Source organism: Melanerpes formicivorus, unplaced genomic scaffold (assembly GCF_026170545.1).
Source record: "Melanerpes formicivorus ecotype bairdi unplaced genomic scaffold, bMelFor1.0.p_v2 SCAF_27, whole genome shotgun sequence".
Lineage (NCBI taxonomy): Eukaryota > Metazoa > Chordata > Aves > Piciformes > Picidae > Melanerpes > Melanerpes formicivorus.
Genome location: NW_027142379.1, coordinates 3100333 through 3118785, shown reverse-complemented (window position 1 = coordinate 3118785; position 18453 = coordinate 3100333). Strand labels below are relative to the sequence as shown.

Below are 18453 nucleotides of genomic sequence, written 5' to 3'. Positions count from 1 at the left end.
CAAATAAAACTTTTACTAGAGGGGTGGAGGGAGGAAAGAGAAAGGAAGGGGAAAAGGAAGGAGAAGGGGAGGGCAGAGAAAGGGACAGGAGGGAGGAGATTTCTTATTAGCAGGGTAGCATAGAAAATAGGTTTCCCCTAAAATATACTGTGCATATAAATGAAGCAAAAATAGCAACCAAGCCAAAGGAAAAAAAATTAAAAAATCAAACAGGCATAGAGGAAAGGGACAAGTTTAATGATAGAAGAAAAATACAGATATTGACAGTGGAAAACAGGTAGAAGGGAGATCTCCAAAGGATTAAAATATTGCTACCTTCTATTTCCAGGTAAATACAGTGTAATTCTTTCTTGTGTTTTCCAAACTTTTCTTTTTACAGATTCACAGATTGGTTCCCTGCACACACACACCCCCACACACCAAATTTCCCATCATTCTCCTGAATTTTAATGGGATAGATCACTTGGTCTTTCTTCAAATGCAGTCAGTATCCTAATCCAAAATTTAAAGGAGAAAGTAGGATTTTGGAGGCCCAAAATTAAGAGTGATTTCTATTGGCTTGATTAGACTTTGATTCCAAGTCTGCTTTCTTCATGTACAGCCAAATGCATTCTTCTCTACTTTAAGTGCAGTTTAAGTTTCCACCATGGGACCAAGCTGAGGTGATTCTGTTCATACATGGGGAATGTTTTCTTCATCAAGATAGACAGTTCTGTTAAAACTCCTGTGATATAAAAGATCCATATCTGGTCTGTAGCTAACTGAATGATAGTTTAAATTAGTACATCACCACATTCTGCCATCTTTACTCACAGAGTGATGTTTTTCTCTTTAGTTTCACACTTGGGATGGATTTTGGTACTCTTAGTTGTGTGAAACGACCTTTTTATTTAGACATATCATCACTGATGTTAACAGGACTGCTTACTGAAAAACATGCTAAGCTATTTCTTGATTTCAGCAAGCCTGTGTATTCAGTGTGGTATTATACAGCAGGTTTCAAGAGCACAGACAAAAGAATTTTCTACAATAGCAGTATTTCAATCCTTAGTCCCCAATACAAGTAAAAGGTGAAAGTACGAGACCAGAGTAAAAAGATTTAAAGAGAGAAGAAGCACCATAAAGCCCCAAGTGAAAAGAATAAAATGTGTATGACAGACCAAAAGGAAGACATTGTTGTATCTATGATTCACTGTTACGTGCTACCTTCTGTGGCATATACTACTCTGGTTGCAAGAATCAGTACTCTCCAATGTATGCATCCCTTCAGTTCTCAATCACTGTGCTTTCGCAAGAAACTATTGCATTACATTGCAGCTGCAAAACCCAGCTCACCTCTCTGACTGTTCAATAATTACTGGCTTCTGTCTTACTTACCAGATTCAAGGCCCACTTTGGCTAAACATGTCTGCACTTGGGATATCAAATTTCCCCAAAATGGGAAATCTTTAACAATTTTTCCAGCCATCTTTCCACCTCTTTTAGACATCAAAACACTCCAGCATGTCTTATAGCACATTCTCTGTGAAATCACAGAGGCAATTAATGATTTTGGATCACAGCTGATCCACATAGCTTACAAACTAAATCCCTGGCTGATCAATCAGATTCCTGTGGAAGGACCTTTGAGCCAGGACAGATTCTGATTGAGTTCTGTGAGGCTTGCGCAGGCCAAAAGTCTATCCAGATGTATTCTGCTAATGATCAGTCAGAGTATCTATTTTCTCTATGTATGTATTTTATGCTATGCTAGTAAAACATATTACTATCTATTAATATAATTTAATAAGGCACTTTTTTTAGCTTTTTTTTTAAAAAAAAAAAGTCCTCAAATCCCTAGGTCATTGGAACACAGATGGAGAGGGGGGCAGAAAGAAAACTCTTCTCTATTAATTCAACATAACAGGAATACGGCTTACTGTTGTTGGAGTCCTGAAGCAAAAACCTAGTGTCCTGCTTACTTAATGCAATGGTATCTATTCATTTCAGGATGTTCTGTGTATAAAACATCAGATAATAAATTTTTTATCTATTTTGATTCCTTAAAAAAGTTCAAATATTTTGGACCCAGATTGGAGGTGATATATCTAATACCTTTGGCACTGGTTGTGTGTTAGGTTTTACCACTGCAAACGGTTGAGTGCAAGCAAAATGGACACTAAGTTTCAGCTCTAAGGTTTACTCTTCAATAGTTGATGGCTTCCACACCTGTGCAGTGACACCAGCTTTCTTTGCTGAAAATTTTGGCCTCGGAGCAGTAAACAAAGAGGACGACGTGGTGGTTTCTGGTTTAGAAAATGCAGAGTAGCCTGTAGGTGAATAGGATTCATTGACTGGGAGAGAGGCGTTTGACTGGAACGAAGGTTGTGTGCTGTAGGCTGGCACGGAGTACACTGAAGATGCCCGAGCATGGGGAGGAGAGCCAGCTGCAGGTGGTCTAAAAGGTAGAGGTTGCTTTGAAATGGACAGCTTCGGTGTCTGCTTAATAGCAAAGCTTTCCTTAGTACTAGGAGGTTGAAAAGTAAATAAAGATGCATCAAGTTGATAAGGTTGATGTTTCATAATATCCAAAGTATTGAGACCTTTCTTAGGTTTTCTTTTTGTATTTTTGGTAGCAGCAACAGACTTAGAAGAAGGCTTCGTAGCACCAGGAGGATAAGATGGGCTGTAGATGGGATTATAGGCAACAGGTGGAGGTGCTCGGACGTTGGGTGAGTATTTCCAAGAGGCTGGTAAAGATGGAGTTGGAGATGAGGCTCGAGCCATGTTTGCTTGCACAGTCTCTGAATCTACCACATACTTCTCCATGCGGGAGTGCCTTCTGGCAAATAACTGTGCTCCTTTTCCACTCATGGCTGGGGGCATCTCAAAGGGTGGCTTTGTTTCTTCAGCAGCTGGTGTGACTGGGGTCTTGGAGGGGTGGTTTGGACTCGCTAGCATTGCTTGAGGCCCTTTGAAAGGACCAGCTAAGTCTAGAGTATTTGGGGGATGGACGGGAGAATGAGGATACTGTGGCGATTTGAGTGGTGCAGGATATGCTGCCTGAGGTGAGGCTGGTGCTGGGAAAGAAGGAGCCTTGTTAGGAGCCACAGCCGAAGGTGACCATACTGGTGAAACTGGAGTACCAGCAGCAGGAGGAATCTTGAGTGAAGGCTTTGGAGCAACAGGAGGAGGTGCTTTTTGTTTAGATGCTTGAGTCTGCATGAAATTGCAAGCTTCTGCTCCCAGACTAAGGTAGTCTTCTTCAGGTCCTGACTCAAAACCAGCTCCAGTACCTTTTTTTCCTTCTGCATTGTGCACAAGGGACAGCAGGGCAGGATTAGGACTTACTTTAGGTGCTTCTTTGAAAGAGAACATAGGTTTTGAAGTGCTTCTTCTCTTTGCCTCTTGTAGTATCCCAGTTCTCTTGGCTGGCACTGCGATCCTTTCATCCCTGGAGGCTATGCGCTCTGTGGGCTCAGTGGGTGACCACACAGAGGTGGCAGTGCTGGCCACAGGGGCTGAAACAGGTCTGTACAGAGCCTCAGGGGGTGGGCTAACGGAGCAGTAAGGAGGTGGTGCTGGTATATCTGAAAGAGGACTAGTGACATTCCTTACAGGTGAAAATGGTGCAGCTGCTCTGTTTTGAACCCCAGAAGAGAAGGGCTTAGCTGTTTTATTCAAAGATGCTGATTTTTGAGCTTCAGAGGGCTGAAAAGAGAGGTTTGTTTCTGGTGCTAAGCCAAAGCCATTTTGTTGTATCATTTTGTTATGATTCTGGCTCACTTCTGTGTAGCTTTTGCTCACACAGGTCTGCTGTCTTGTCATTTCTTCCTCTTTTGTTTGACAGACTGAAGAGCTTACTTTCTGGAAGTTTTCTGACATGGTGGCTTCCCTTCGTTCCTCTGTGTGAGCTGTGTGTGCCTTTATCTCCTCCTGCTCAGCTGTAATCTGATCCATCCTCTGCCTCCTCTTGGCAAACATGAGGGCCCCTTTACCTGTGCTCTCTGGAAGCGTCTGCATCTCCTCTCCACTTTTTGTTTTCTTTTCAACCTCAAGTAAACCACTATCCCAGTCAAAAGTCACAATCTTACCGTCCTTGTCAATGTCAGAGAAGAAATCTTCATCTATTTCTGACTCACTTGTTGCAAGCAAACTCACTTCAAAGGCGTTTTCTTTGTCTCCCTCTTCACCTTCTCCTTCTTCACCCTCGTCTTCGTAACGCTCTAGCTCCCCAGTACCGTAGCTGACTAAAGTGTATTTCCTAGCCCTTTGACGACGCTTCTTGAACATCAACACCCCCTTGGAGTGGGGGTTGGGGGCTGCTGTCAGCAGCAATGCAATACTTTTACATTTAGATTTGGCTTCTTTGACCTGCTTCTCTGACAGACTCTCACTTCGCCGGAGCCCTGTGGCAAGAATCAAAGCACACAGTTAATTGCATGGAGCCCATGGAACTACAAGGAGACTAATAACAAATAGTTCTGCATTTGCCTGTACTGAAATTTACCTAGTGTCCTATTCCTACACCTTAAAATATTTATTTTCTCTTTATGGAGAGCTTTTCCCACAATATAAACTTTGTTGTAAATTCCATACCCAGCATTCCTTAGAGTCACTCCCATGCAAATTCAAAGGCTACATCACTTTCATTAGAACACCAGGAGCATTATGTGTGTCTTTATTTCTGGCACTCCTGAGTCTTATTCCTGTAAGTAATCTCAGTAGCAACAGGCAGATGATATGTTCTCATTTATTCAATTTCTGTGGTCTGGTATTTGCCAAGTGTTTGACCACAGTTCCTAAGATCACAGCATATGCTCCCAGACAGCCAGGCCCATGACTAACATCTAAGGCCAAGTGAAACTGGATGTAATCTTCCTGACAGTAGTAATGGTTTCTGACATTTCTGTGTTTATTTTACACATATGAATTACAAAATATGAGTAGCTGCTGAGAGTCAGTATGATTCTTTGTACTAGCTATTTAAAAGCAAGTATATTTCCACAAAGGCATACACAGAAGCTGTTAGCATTAACTCTCAACCCTTGGAAGACACAGGATTTTAGTCATGGTACTCAATGAAAGTGAGTTTAGATCTTGTAACAACCCAAAACATAATTCAGAATTTGTGTAGGGCAGTGTGGATAATTGTATAGGAAAATCTGGCAAGAATTAATACACATTTAAGAATTAACCTGGAGAGTATCTGTGAGCATATGTAAATAATACATATTTCTTGAAGCCTAAATTACTGTTTTTCATCAAGTCATGTGGAACAGGACTAGATGCAGCTGTAAAGCTGAAAGGTGCGCTACACACATCAGCATGACTGCTTCCTTGTTATGTGACACACAGAATGTGCCCCATGGGGCAATGCTGGTCAGGTGGTGTCCCTGGTTATTCCTTTCATTATATTCTACACTGCATCTCATGAATAACAGCCTCAATAGCTTCTCCCTTTAAAAAAAAAGCTAAAATTTAAAGCTTTTACTGCCTAAATAAATGGTCTCCTTCCACTTAAATTCAAAAGGAAGAAGTGTGCCTCTGATACATGAAAATAGAAGAGTGAATGATGTGGTATCTTTTGCTAGCATAAAGCAACCTCTTTAATGAAAGCCATGGATTGTGTTTTCTATTAACAATCCTTTTAGCTATGTCAGTAGGTGAAGTCTGATACTTCTCCTATTAAAGACAATTGGAGTTTTGCCATTATGCCAGATGACAGCATGATTGGACTCATGGTTCTCACAAGAACCTATAAAAGAGAAAAGAGTGTGGCACCCAAACCAGCCATCTGTAGTATTCTATTGTGAGAGGGTCAAATACTGAAATCCTGGGCTCAGTCCTTTCACAATCCAAACATTTTCATCAGTTGCTGAAGAGATTTTCCAAAAGTATGGGGGTCAGTGTTAGAGTGCCTCTGCAAACAGAAAGCATGTAAATGCTATGCTTTCAAAGAGGCTATTTGCATCAGCAGTGTTTTTCTGGGAAGAGGGTTCTGTCAGTACCCATACAGTTCTGGGGAAAGCAAAAATTGAATTTTCATTTTGCTAGCATATTTTTTCTTAATTCATCTGCAGTTAGTTAGTCATTAGTTTCAAAAGAAGGCAGAAGAGATGTTACCTATTCAGGTCAATGTAATCTGATGGCTAGTTGCAGAGAAAGTTTCTGCTAAAGAGGTCAAACATCTATAATAAATTTCTTCCCTTGTAGACTTAAATGCTGCATGGTAACTTCTAATTTTCATAAAAATATGCATAGTATCTGCTGCACACAGATTCCCCTATTCTTGGCAACTTGTTTCTTCCAGTGTATAGATAGAACTTTATAAATAACAAAAATATTAGCGATTTTGAAAGCAAACATTGTTTTAGGTGAAATCACTGGCTGCTAAGTGACCTGCCACTAGATTAGAAGGAACTGTTCATTCTTTGTACGTTTGCCTTATCAGACAGACATTGCAAGTAATTCTCTAAAAAGACAGACACAGTCCCACAGCTGGTTCTAACTTCACAGCCAAAATACAACTTTTCATTTACGCTTCTTTTAATATCCCCAAAATGTGTGGATTACATACAGACACTCGGGCACAAGTAAACTGCTTAGCCCGCTTGTCAATAAGATGCAAATGGTTATCATGCTAAAAATATGCTTACAGAAGAATTATCAGTGGGTTAGCAGACTAATTCCAGCACTGCATATGAAATAGTTTGTTGCTACAGTATATCACTGCACACATTCAAGCACCTTTGACATACTGCTACTAAATCCCCAGACAGGATTCTTAACATTGTTGGGAAAGAGCAAGCAGATGACAGAGAGGTCCCAAATGAATAAAATAATGAATAGATCAACAGGTAAATAAATAAATAATACATATCTACACTCAGTTAGTTAATATTGGTTTCAATTGCAAGTTTACTTTCATGTAAACTTCTCGGACACATTTTGGAGCTGACCTCTGGGTATGGAAGTCAGAAGAAAGAGCATGTTCACTTTACAGTCTGGAGAAGACTGACAAAACTGAAAGGATCATGTAACAGTTAAGCATATGCTAGTGTCTGTCAAAATCCCTTCTGCAGGCAACATCAAACTTTTATACTAGCTTTTTAAATTAACTTTTAAGAGCAGTTGCATGGCTTTGCTTTTAGATGATGCAAATGGCAGCATAAAGTTTTTTCTATAAAGGAGAAAGCCATAGGATTCACTTCAGACACGTGCAAGCAACTTGGTTGTTTTGTTAATATTTTACAGATGGCCTCAAAATTAGAAGACAGCAGAATTCAGCTCTTTCTGGAGATGTAAGTATTTTTATTTGGACAAATTCATGAGTTTATTTCAAAGTGGAATTCTACTAAGCAAAGTAATTAAGCACAGTTAAGGTACACTCTTGGCTCAACACCAGGAGCATTGTATTACCCTGAAAAAGTATATAAAGCAAGAAGAGAAACTACTTTTAAAAGAAAAAAAGAGAGAGAAAGTTAGAAAACTGCAGGGAAAAAACAAAACACAACCCCCTAGTTTTTCTAATGTATTCTGAATTCTGAAATTCTGTTTCAAGTTACAAAAGATACCCTCAGGCAGTGCAAATGATTAGATGGGACATACTTACTTGCGTGCCTTGCTCTGTGCTTGAGAGGTCTGTGATCCTTTTCCGAGTGCCGGTTGTCTTCTCCCTGCTCTGTGCCTTCTGATGAGATTGCAAAGGAGGGGAGGGAAGGAGGTGCTTCTGACTGCCCTCCTTCCACTTGAGAATCAACACACCCCCTCTCAGCTAGAGACCTGGGTGCTTCCTTTTCCCTGTCTGAACAGTCTAGGATCACCTCCACCCTGGGGATAGATGGAGCTGCACCTTGGATCTTCTTGACCTCTTTGCTACTAGAAAACTGGACTACTTTGTTCGACCACTGGATGTTGCCCTCTTTCACACCCAGGGGAACTGAGATTACAGGGCTAGTCCCATCTTGTACACTGGGTCCTCTTCCTGAAGAGGTGCATTTTTCTGCCCCTAAGAGAGTCACAGCAGGAGCATTGGTGCCCTTATGCACGTCATTTGTGAGGGACAACTGCAGCTCAACCATAGTACCTGGCCTTCTGTCTTCTGTCTTCCCTCTGAGAGCAGCCTCATCTGTCACGAGCACTTTGGAGGTGCCTATCACTTTAGGAGTAATTCTGTGGCTTTGTGTGGTCTCTTGTTTCGTTTCAGAAAAGTGTATGTTGCTTTCTCTTGCTCCCTGGTGAGTCTCACTGCAGATCTCTGTGATGCATAAATCTCCATGGGGGATCTCTTTCGCTGTGTTAATTTGCAGTGTGGTGCTCTCTCTATAGTCCTCCTCATTTTTTATGTTCTTGTGCTTTCCATTTTCAGCACTCAAGCTTTCATTTATTCCACTGGAGGATCTGCATATATATAAACAAATAATTCAAGAAAATAAGCTGCTGTAAACACAGCAATTGTAAGTATAGTTACAAAAGCAACTTCTGAATGGAATTTTTCTCCTGTATTAATTGTGGTACATGCTAGCAGGTCCATTGAAGAATTTTCACACAACGTAGAGATCTTAAATTGAAGCATCTTTGTATCTTGCAGTTCAGTAAAGAGGGATATTACACTACTGCACTAGAACTATGCTCCTATTGCCATCCTTCTAAAGTGTTGAATGATGTCATTCCTAACATCAGTATGTTCTCACAGACACTTTTCTATTACAGTGTTTCCTGACAAGTGCTGCTGAGACTTCTAGAACAATACTTCTTCATATTTCATATGTGTATGAGAAAATTAACTTTGCATGACATCAGAAGAGTGGTGGTATGCTTGGCTACTACTGCAACCATCCTCACATACAGGTTCTCTCCCAGATAGTTTAATCTCTGAGGAATAGCTAAGTACTGGATAAGGATCAGAGGGAGGGGGAAAAGTACTTAAAATATACATTCAAATAATTTTTGTGAGGATCATCGTCCTTATATATCACAGAATAATTAAAGCATTCTGGGCCTATTCCAATGATCCAATTCAAAAAGGCAGTGAACATATACAATATCCCCTAGTCAATATAAAAGTATCTGTTTCCCACTGGAAAATGTTACTCTGTCCTCCTGGAGCATACTACAGACCTCAGTGTAGCTCTTTCAAACTGTTCATTCCTGTGGCCCAGTTGGGCTGTTTTACTGGTGTTAGGACTCCTAGTGTACTCTCTAGCTGCTTCTTTCAGTACTGTGGGACATACTGCTAACTATTAATTTGACAAGAAACCGTTTTTTGTACAGTAAGATTGCAGCATGTTATGAGGGCTTTCTGCTGACTAGAAGGCAGCAAAGCACTTTTTCAAGAAATGTGAAGATTTTTGAAACCAAAAGCAGTTCCTGGGTATTTTGAGACTTTGGAACCCCCTACAAAGAAAGACTGGGAGATGCAACAGAAGAAATAAATCTGTCAGTGCACTGAAGAAACTTCAATATTGCTTGCTTTTCTAGTCATGCAGCATATTGTTTGTCACAGTCTGAGTCTGCCTCAGATAGCACAAAATGTGCAACATCCATTAAACCACATAGGGAGCTACCTAAAGGTCAGACAGATTTTAATTTACGAAGCTCCTTGTGAGTGCTGCTGGATTCCATCATATTGTGCTGTTTGGATGATCAATTGCACTGCTCTGAAGTACAGATAAATTACAGAAATCTGTAAACATTTCCTTGTAAGATATGAGACTGGGGGCTGGGCCAGCTAAATGTTAGCCTTTATTGGTAGCTGAGTGATTGTGTGTATGTGTGAGAGAAAGATTTCCACCTTAAAAGGCCCTTGTTACTTATGGATATACTTCTACTCTATATAGACATAAATGCCTATCTGTGTGTCAGGAGGCAGAATACTGGGTCTGACCTCTATTTTGTCATTTAAGATTCTGGTTTGTCAAATTAATATTTTTATTTCAGGTCTTTCCAGCTCACTGCAGGAACAACACCCCTGGTGTAATTCCAGGAAGGAAGCAGAACTCATGCAGTCAGCACGGCAGGGTTTGTCTGAGAGTCATGTTTTACTCCCTACATGGTGCATTTCACTTTGGTATGCACTGAGCACACTCCCTACTTCCCCCTAGACATTTTGTTTCTAGACTCAGCAGTAGCCCCAGAGTTGCTAACACTGATGCAAAAAGGGCAGGCCAGTGTTTCTGTTTCTGTCTCCACTCTCTGTGTTTCCTGAATACATCTGCACAGCATTTGCTAGGAAGGGCAGTAGGATGCTCCCTTACATGGCATTTGAAGTGTCCCCGCCCTGCAGGATGTCTCTTTCCTCTGATCCTCTAGACCAAAGATTTTGTAGGCTCTGCTGGTCAGTAACTGACTGTGCTTTGCAGGGGATAGAAAAGACGTTTTGTAGACATCAAAGGCCAGCTATCATTTTTTAAACTATTTTACAAGCCAGATTTTCCTCCCAGTAAGCTTAGTAAGAGCAGAATTAGGGCAACAAAAATGCCTATGAAAATCTCATCCTTCATGAAAATAGTTTAGGAACAGTTAGAAACTTCCTGAGGAGAAATATTTTTCCTTGCCACTGAAGAATGCTTGGATACAAAGATCACCATTGGACACCACTTTAGTTAGGCATTATTCTTTCCACGATTCCCATCATTTTCTTGACATGGCTGCTAACAAATGGCTAATCAGAGAAGGAAGAATTTGCTTCTCATTGCTCTCTGAGGGTGCTAAGGCACTTCCTGAAAAAATCCTTGAGGGGGGATACTAACTGCAAAGGAGGTGGTAGTGGAACACAGGTGTTCTATTTTATTCTCTTGTACCCTGAACCATACTGACAGGAGGTGCTGGGAGCTGGGTAAGATGAACTGATGAGAAGAAATTCAAAGATTCTTGTGGTGAATTTCTGAAAACATTTTAGTCACTTTCTGAGTGTTGAACAAGTAAAACTTTCTTAACATTTCTAACAGACACACTTTCATTCTGAGAGACTCCAAATGATGCAGGCTAAGCACCCTGGTTTGGTTCTGGTTTTCAGGACATGTCATGCTGCTCATCATCTGTTCAAGCAAGGCCAATGGAGTGAATGAAAGGTGTGCTGTCACTTTCAGTTAGAGCATACTGTAGCCTTTGGACCCACTGAAATGCCAGTTACAGAGCAGCAACAGGCAGGAGTCAAAGCACATGGAGCTGTTTCCATGGCTGCAAAGAAGACAGCTGGTCAGCCACAAATACCATTTTACAAGTGCAGTTCCAGTAGTCATGATGCAAATTAAAAGCATAAGAATGCAGATATCACATGAGGAGCATTCAAGTGGTAGAATGCTGAATTACAAGAGCTATGCACTCTGGATAGGTAAAATGTAATCCTCAGCTATCACTTTTTCCCTGAGCTCATCACATTGATCTATTACTCAGCCCAAAACAACATACACAGTCAGGACATGCAAAATATCTGTTATAAATAAAATTAATTCTCCCCAAGAGTGTCTTAGTTTGAAGGCAGATTGTACCTGTGTACTACTAGACACTCCAGAAAAGCTGCTTTGCACAGTTTGCAGAAACCACAGAGGAATTTCATGTGCTCTTTAGACATCCCTGGTAATCAGAGACAATTCGTTGTTTTGTTTTGTTGGTGGTGGTTTCTTGTTTGTTTGGTTTGTTGAGTTTTTTGTTTGTTTGGTTGGTTGGTTTTTTGCACCAGAGTCCTTTCAGCCTTTCTAGTGACACTGCTCTGATAGCTGTTGTGATGAATCCTAATCCCTCCTATCCTCCTGGCCCTGCCTGTGGGAGAGCAGACACAGGGAACTGCAGCAGCCCAAGGGGTGTCATAATTTCTTAGAAGAGTGTGGAAATCTCAGGATTTTTCTTCCTCTTCTTACCCACACTGAAGGCAATTCAGAGTTCACCTTATTGAATTCACAGGGTCCGGGGAGATGTGCTTACTGTAGGTGATTCTGAACTCAAGATAGCAGAGATTACACTGATGACAATTAGAGAACAGTCATTGGAATAGGCTGATGTGCAGCAAGCAGGAGTGCTGGTTTCCTGGCAAATTTACATGAAGGTTCTCTAAGAAGCTTGAAGCTTTTTTAATAAAAACTAAAATGCACTATCATTACTTTATAAATGGAGAAGCTGAGACCCAGGGAGCTGTGACTTCCCCCACCTCATCTAGTGTAGTGATAACAGCTACAGAAATAGAATTCATAACTTCCAGACCCTCTCCCCCTCCTGACCGCTAACACATTTTGCCACCCAAGAAGACCATTTGCCATGTCAGCATCAAGGCATATCTGTGTAACACACTTTCTCTGTCTAGGCAGCCTTTGCTTTCTGTAAGCCTCACTTCCCTATCTATGGGGAATAACAGCACTTCACTACTTCAAAGGGGTGGAAAGAAAAATTGAACTGAAGACTCTGCAGTATGCAGAATGGTAGTGGACACATTGTATGTATTTGGAGACTATTCTTAATTCTGTTCAAATTACATACATTAATTCCCTCAGATCAAATACTCTGACTTCCCTCCCTTTTCAATACAGACAAGCAGAGTACAGACATTAATAAAAGGACTATAAGGAGCTCAAAGCAAAAGTCTGCAAAATGGGTGCATTCAAACCCAGAATTTTCCATGTGGTTCACTGAATAGAATTGCACCAAAGCATTCTGAGCATTCCTGTACCTCTTGATGAGCATCTGCAGGACGTCGGTCAGGCTTTCCATTAGAACAATAACTTCAGCATAGGATAAGTCTCCACAAGGCTTGCCATTGATAGATACCACCTCATCTCCCTCACACAGTCCAGCCTTAGCTGCTTTGCTCTTGCTGCGGACCTACAAAGAGTCAAATACAAATGCCAAATTGCACAATTAGGATTCTGTTGAAAACAGCAGCAACCATGTCCTCAACTTACTTTTCTCTGTACAGAAGAAAAAGGATCAGTAATTCATCATAAATACAGTTTAATAACCTGTCCCATTAGAGCTTAATACTGTTCTGGCCAGTATTAACAAACACAAAACCTTCTTCTTTACTGAGCTTGTGAGCTAGGTGTCAAACAGGCTGGAATGTTTTGGGTTTTTGAAAGAAAGAGACAGAAGTCTGGGACAATGATCTATTGGTCAGATTTTAGCAGAAGTGCAAAAGTTCTCATTAGAGTCTCCCAAAATGAAAGACTACCAGGGCTGTAATCTATGCCAAGATTTTAGAATAAGGCTGTCTAACTTCAGGCTCCTCTGGGCAGAATGTCAGTATCTACATGCCTTTAGAGCTGTAGAGACACAGACCTCTGCTATGCTGGACACTTTTCCTTAGATGCCCAACTGTAGGTTTAGTTGCCAAACTATAAACATCTGAAACACTGGAAATCCTAAATCCATGTTTAGTCAGCTGACTAAGCACCTTGATTCATTAAAGTTACACCTCTTTTGGTGTACTCTGCCCTGTTAAGTGTTCATTCAAGAATTTTCTGCAGTTCAGTTTTTGCTGTTTCACTTCTTTTTCCACTGTCAGCATGTTATAACTTATCATAGTCTCTGTATAACAAAGCCTAGACTGCTTTAACACCACTCAAGGTATGCCATACAGTTGACTGCTATTTTTAAAGTACATGTTTGGCAAACAGTATATTAACCAGGATGTTTGAAGGAGTCTATTTTAGAATAAAAAACACATAAAAGGGCTGTCCTTAGGTTCTTTGCTCCCAATCTTACACTTCTTAGTACTTTGCCCTTATACCATATTCAGTTGGTGAGTTAATACTTTAGCCTTATTAATTCTTATAGCATTGCCTTGAATATGTTTAAAGAAGTTGTGTAGTTCTACCACACAGCAGCAGAGTCACCCCTACTGACTCCAGGAAAGCTACTTCTGATAGACTCCAGATCAGAGCATGTGTCTGTCCCACAGACTCATGGAATTATCCCCAATATAGTAGTAGGACACTGGATTGGCACCTAAGATGCATCTCTGGGGGCAGTTCTGAAGAGTTTCTTGAGGTCAGGATAATAGGTGGAACGCACATTTCTCTGTGGTGGGGCCACCTGTCTTTGTTTCAATTTACACATACTCATGTCATATTACGGCTTTTTGAGCAGTGAAGAAACAGAAGCCTGGTGCCTACAGAAGCCAGTTTCTACCTTGCAGTTAACATTGACAAATATGGAGTGGTATGCTGCTCTGTTTATCTCCCCTTAGGCAAGAGCATAAACATCCTTGTACTTCAGGAAGAAATGACAGATGAAACAGTGTTTAGAATGTTTTGTTTCATATATGTGCTAGGATTTGGGTTGAGAGGTGGTTGGCTTTTTATACTGGAGAGTATACTATTAAAATTTTAGAAGACATCTTAGGCCTGGATGTAAATATTTCATGTTGATGCTAAGAAAAAATGAGTGTCTCTTTTTCAAAAACATGTGAACTCTGAAGTAGCATAGTGTGATACCTAGACTGTACAGTAAATTATAGCAGGCTGCTGCTAGGCTAAAAATGCACCATCACTGTTTGTGCCATTTTGGCCTCAGGATATCACCAGGTTACTCAGCAACATGTAAACTGCCTTGCCAGGCAAGCTGTATTTTCTGGTTTTGTTTATTTGTCTTTGCTATAAACCCACAAAATGAACAAATAATTTATTCATGTAAACCAAATATTTTCATATTCCTGGGAAACAAAAAATAACAACAAAAAATCCTCCAAGAAGACTTGTGGAAAGCAGAATCTTCCTGGTAAATTAAGGGTTTAGAGGATAGTTTCTTCTCAAAAGAAATTTTGGCAGAAAGCCCACTGGGAAACAAAAATTGTTAGCAGAAATACAACCTGATCACACAGGGTACAGTAAGAAACCTTTATCCCATTCTTGGGAATTTAAAGAAAGGCAGATTTGGTTGTAAAGCAGAAGAGATTCTTCCAGAAGTAGTGGTAACTCTTGCCTTACAGTGCAACCCAGTTCCTTGGTTACTTGTTTCTCCTATCTGCCTTGAGCCAGAGTTTTCTTTAGGAAGGAAAAGTGGATTTTCCTGTAAAACTTGTGAATGAGAGCTCACTACTAAAAAGAAAATACATATAGAAAGATTTTTTTAGTTTTTGAGTGCTTGCAATATTAGTATAACACAGCACAGCTGAGCCTCCCACCATTAGTGCTGATCCTGTCAAGACACCAGCTGCTTCTGGGGCATGTGCTGTGGGGCTTTTCTGCCACACACACACATGCTTGTTAGAATGCTTCAGTTTGCTTCAAATCACTAAATTTCCAATGAAGTGGCAATGGAGATATTTACTCTGGATTCCATAAGGTTTAAGGAAGTCTTTATGCAAGGTGTATCAGCCTTGCAGCAGTACTGACCTTAGTCAATCCTGTGCATGCTCTGTCCAGAAGGAGTTCTAGATTTATGGTTTTTTAACAGTATTAAAGTGTTATATACAAATAAAATCTCCAGGTAATTTTAAGCCATTTGTTATAATGTTCTCTAATTTCAGGTGTTTAGATTGCTGTTGCTAGAGGATGTGAAGAGCAGTGCTGGATTACTTGCCTAATTTACCTGAAGTATGTAATTTCTTTTTGTAATCATACAGATCACTCCTGTATCCAGAATTTCCTGCTACCGGGAGTGCCCCTTGCTGCTTAAAATGTCAAGTGCTGAGCAATTCCTCATTCCAGTACTTAAAGGGCACCCACAGGAAAGACAGGGAGGGTCTCTTTATCAGGGAATGTGGTGATAAGATGAGGGGTAGTGTTTTTAAACTGAAAGAGGGTAGATGTAAGGAAGAAATTCTTCACTGTGAGGATGGTGAGATGCTGAAACGGGTTGTGGATGCCACCTCCCTGGAAGTGTTCAAGACCAGGTTGGATGGGGCTTTGGGTCTAACAGAAGGTGTCCCTGCCCATGACAGGGGGATTAAAATGAGACAATCTTTAAAGGTCCCTCCCAACATAAACTATTCTATAATGTCCACAGAGATGTTAATTTTAAGGGAAACTTCCTTTGTGAAGGATGCTCAGTGTTATCTAAGCACTGTGGAGAAGCCAGGACCCCACTGTGAGGCCGCACAAGCAATAGCAGCACTGCTCCCTAGAACAGAAGGCCACAGGGACTAGTGGAGGACTCCTCAGCCCCTTGCCTGGCATCTACTCACAAGCAGCTGCTGCAGCAAGGCACTGAGGCCTGGCCAGAAGTTCTTCATCTGAGCTTGTAAAGACAGGCTGGAAACAGTGAGGAACATCTGGGTGCTGTGATGCACAGGTATATAGGGGGGGAAATGTGGGGCAGTAACTCACTGTGGTTGGTGGTAGCTGTGGGATGCTACTGAGGCTGAAGTAATCATGGGTACCTGTACCACGTGGTAGCTTTGGTCAGCTTCTTAACCAGTGAAAGATAAATAAACTGAGAGGTACACAGTGGCTGTGCTCATGCTAGCATGGGGCAAAAGAGGGACTTGTAGAGCAAACTAGTGCTGAGTGCCCAGCCTTCATGCTGTGTATGCTGTAGTGTTCTTTCTTTAAGTTGGCTCTAGTCTCCAGTTACCTGAAGACTCCTTGTCAGGTAGCAGGTGTTAGATCTGCTCCTTTGGTTTAATATGAAAGCAGTTTAGCTTGTACAACCTGAGAATGTTTTGTGCTATGAAACAACATCCAGTAAATCAGGGAATAGGAAAACTTGCTTCAAAAAATGTCATCCTGATGAAGCTACAAAGCCAAAGTAGATGCACCTGTTACTTGTTGTGGCTGCAAGTGGCTGTACAGACAGCAACTGGGGCTCAGTTTACCAGCTGATGATCTTGGTTGTGTGTGTGAGCCCTATAATAAGCAGATCAGGGAGCTGAGGTATGTTGAACCTGATAACAAGGTCAGTGAGTTGTAGTTTATAAGTGAGGCAGATGAACTTGAGGACACTCTGCAGTCCTGCTTTTGTACAACTACAAAATTACTGATACTTCACAGTCTTGCTTTTACCAGTGACTTTTGGGAAGCACCTAATAGATCTTTATCTCATTGTGGTGTGCTGCTAGGAGTACATAGCTGTATCTGGGATGTGGGTCTAAGTGGTATGCTTTGGGTGTAGTGGATTGAGCAATCTGGCTCCATTATAGCTGAGACTAAGCAACTAACCTGAGAAAATGAGTAATTTGAGCATAAACAGGTTCCATGCAGACTAAACCTTTATCTACTGAAGTAAGACTTCTGTGGCTTTAAAGTAGACATACACTTGCACAGAGATATTCTCAATTGAAAGGAAGCTTTCTAAACCATGAGTTATTCTCACAACTACTTGCTGATCATTTTGCAGTTTCCCAGCAGCTTTTAGATAACAGAACAGGAAGTACTGCATTGGATGCAGTGAAAACACATTTCCCTGCCATTTAAGGTCCCTTGCATATACAGAGTAGTTTCTTTCATTGAGGAGTCACTGGAAGACCCTCTCCAGCTGAATATCCTATCTGATTCCTAAAGCCTCTTCTGAACTGTTGTATAGCCATCAAGGCTTAAAGCTGATTTCAGTTTACCTTGCTTACATGTCTGTGTTCTCAGCGTTAGTCCTGAGCCTTTGATGGCTGGCCTTATGTTGTGTTATGATGAAATGTGTTGCCCCAAATAGCACAGATGCCCAGGCAAACAGGACTTCAGTTGTCCATCTTCATTGTTGTTTACTACTTTAGTTATGTCAGTTGCAAACTTTACTAGCCGTCATAGTGTGTTTTCTTTTAGACTAGTGATTAAACATCAATAAGTGTGAAAACCTATGTCCTTTGACTGCCATTACCCCCCTGCTGAATGATTTCCTAATTAAGTTTACCTTCTCAGACCCAAAAACTAGCCAGCTTTTAAAGCAGTATTTTTTACCACTGTAGCAAACTGTCTTTAGACATCTTACCATCCTCAGTAATGCAGAAATGTGTTTAAGAAACATCTACTAAATAGGGCTTTCTAAATGAAATAGTCATTAACTTTAATCATGGGTTTGCAACCCTTAGTGTGTACAGTCACTTCAGTCTCACTGATAAAAAAATCAACATGTTTAAATGTGCGTAGTGGTGAGGTATTTTACACTTTTTCCTCACAAAAACAGTGGCCTAGTTTCTGTTTAGTAAAGCATTATCAGCTTCCCCATTAGAAAGCCTTCAATAATACAGAAATTGTGTGATTTATTTTTTTATACAAGCACGTTCTATCTCATTGAAACTTCGCATGAATTTCTGCATGCAGCACTAAGATTTTACTATTTCTCTTCATAGATTGGTTGGCAGATACCTGAGTAATCATTAGTGGATTTTTAATACAAGGAGGTTTCTAATGTTTTTTTTCTCATTTCTCCAGGCATGTGATCCTTACGCTAAATTTGAGGTGGGAATATGCAGGTGGAGAGCACAGTTACAGCTTCTCACTTGGTGTCAGCACATTTGAAGAACAAGTGTAAGTTTTGTCTATTTGTGTTACAAAACATCTCTGGATACAGAAGTATGTTGTGAATGAAATTGCTGTTATAACAGGG

At 40.7% G+C, this 18453-nt stretch overlaps 1 protein-coding gene and 1 long non-coding RNA gene across 3 annotated transcripts in view; one reads left to right on the top strand and one right to left on the bottom strand.

Moving 5' to 3' along the window:
- Window positions 1-18453, bottom strand: part of SYNPO2 (synaptopodin 2) — a 74426-nt gene that overhangs the window by 14425 nt on the left and 41548 nt on the right. For both annotated transcript variants that reach the window (XM_068153926.1, XM_068153928.1), the window contains exons 2-4: window positions 12647-12798; window positions 7595-8382; window positions 2209-4388 (exon numbers count right to left, since the gene is read on the bottom strand). In XM_068153926.1, the coding sequence (XP_068010027.1) occupies window positions 2209-4388; window positions 7595-8382; window positions 12647-12798 (3120 nt within the window). The remainder of the gene's footprint in view (window positions 1-2208; window positions 4389-7594; window positions 8383-12646; window positions 12799-18453) is intronic.
- The window catches only part of LOC137448923 (uncharacterized), a 32418-nt gene continuing 32249 nt past the window's right edge, over window positions 18285-18453 (top strand). The window contains exon 1 of the long non-coding RNA XR_010989256.1: window positions 18285-18374. This is a non-coding gene — a long non-coding RNA (uncharacterized lncRNA). The remainder of the gene's footprint in view (window positions 18375-18453) is intronic.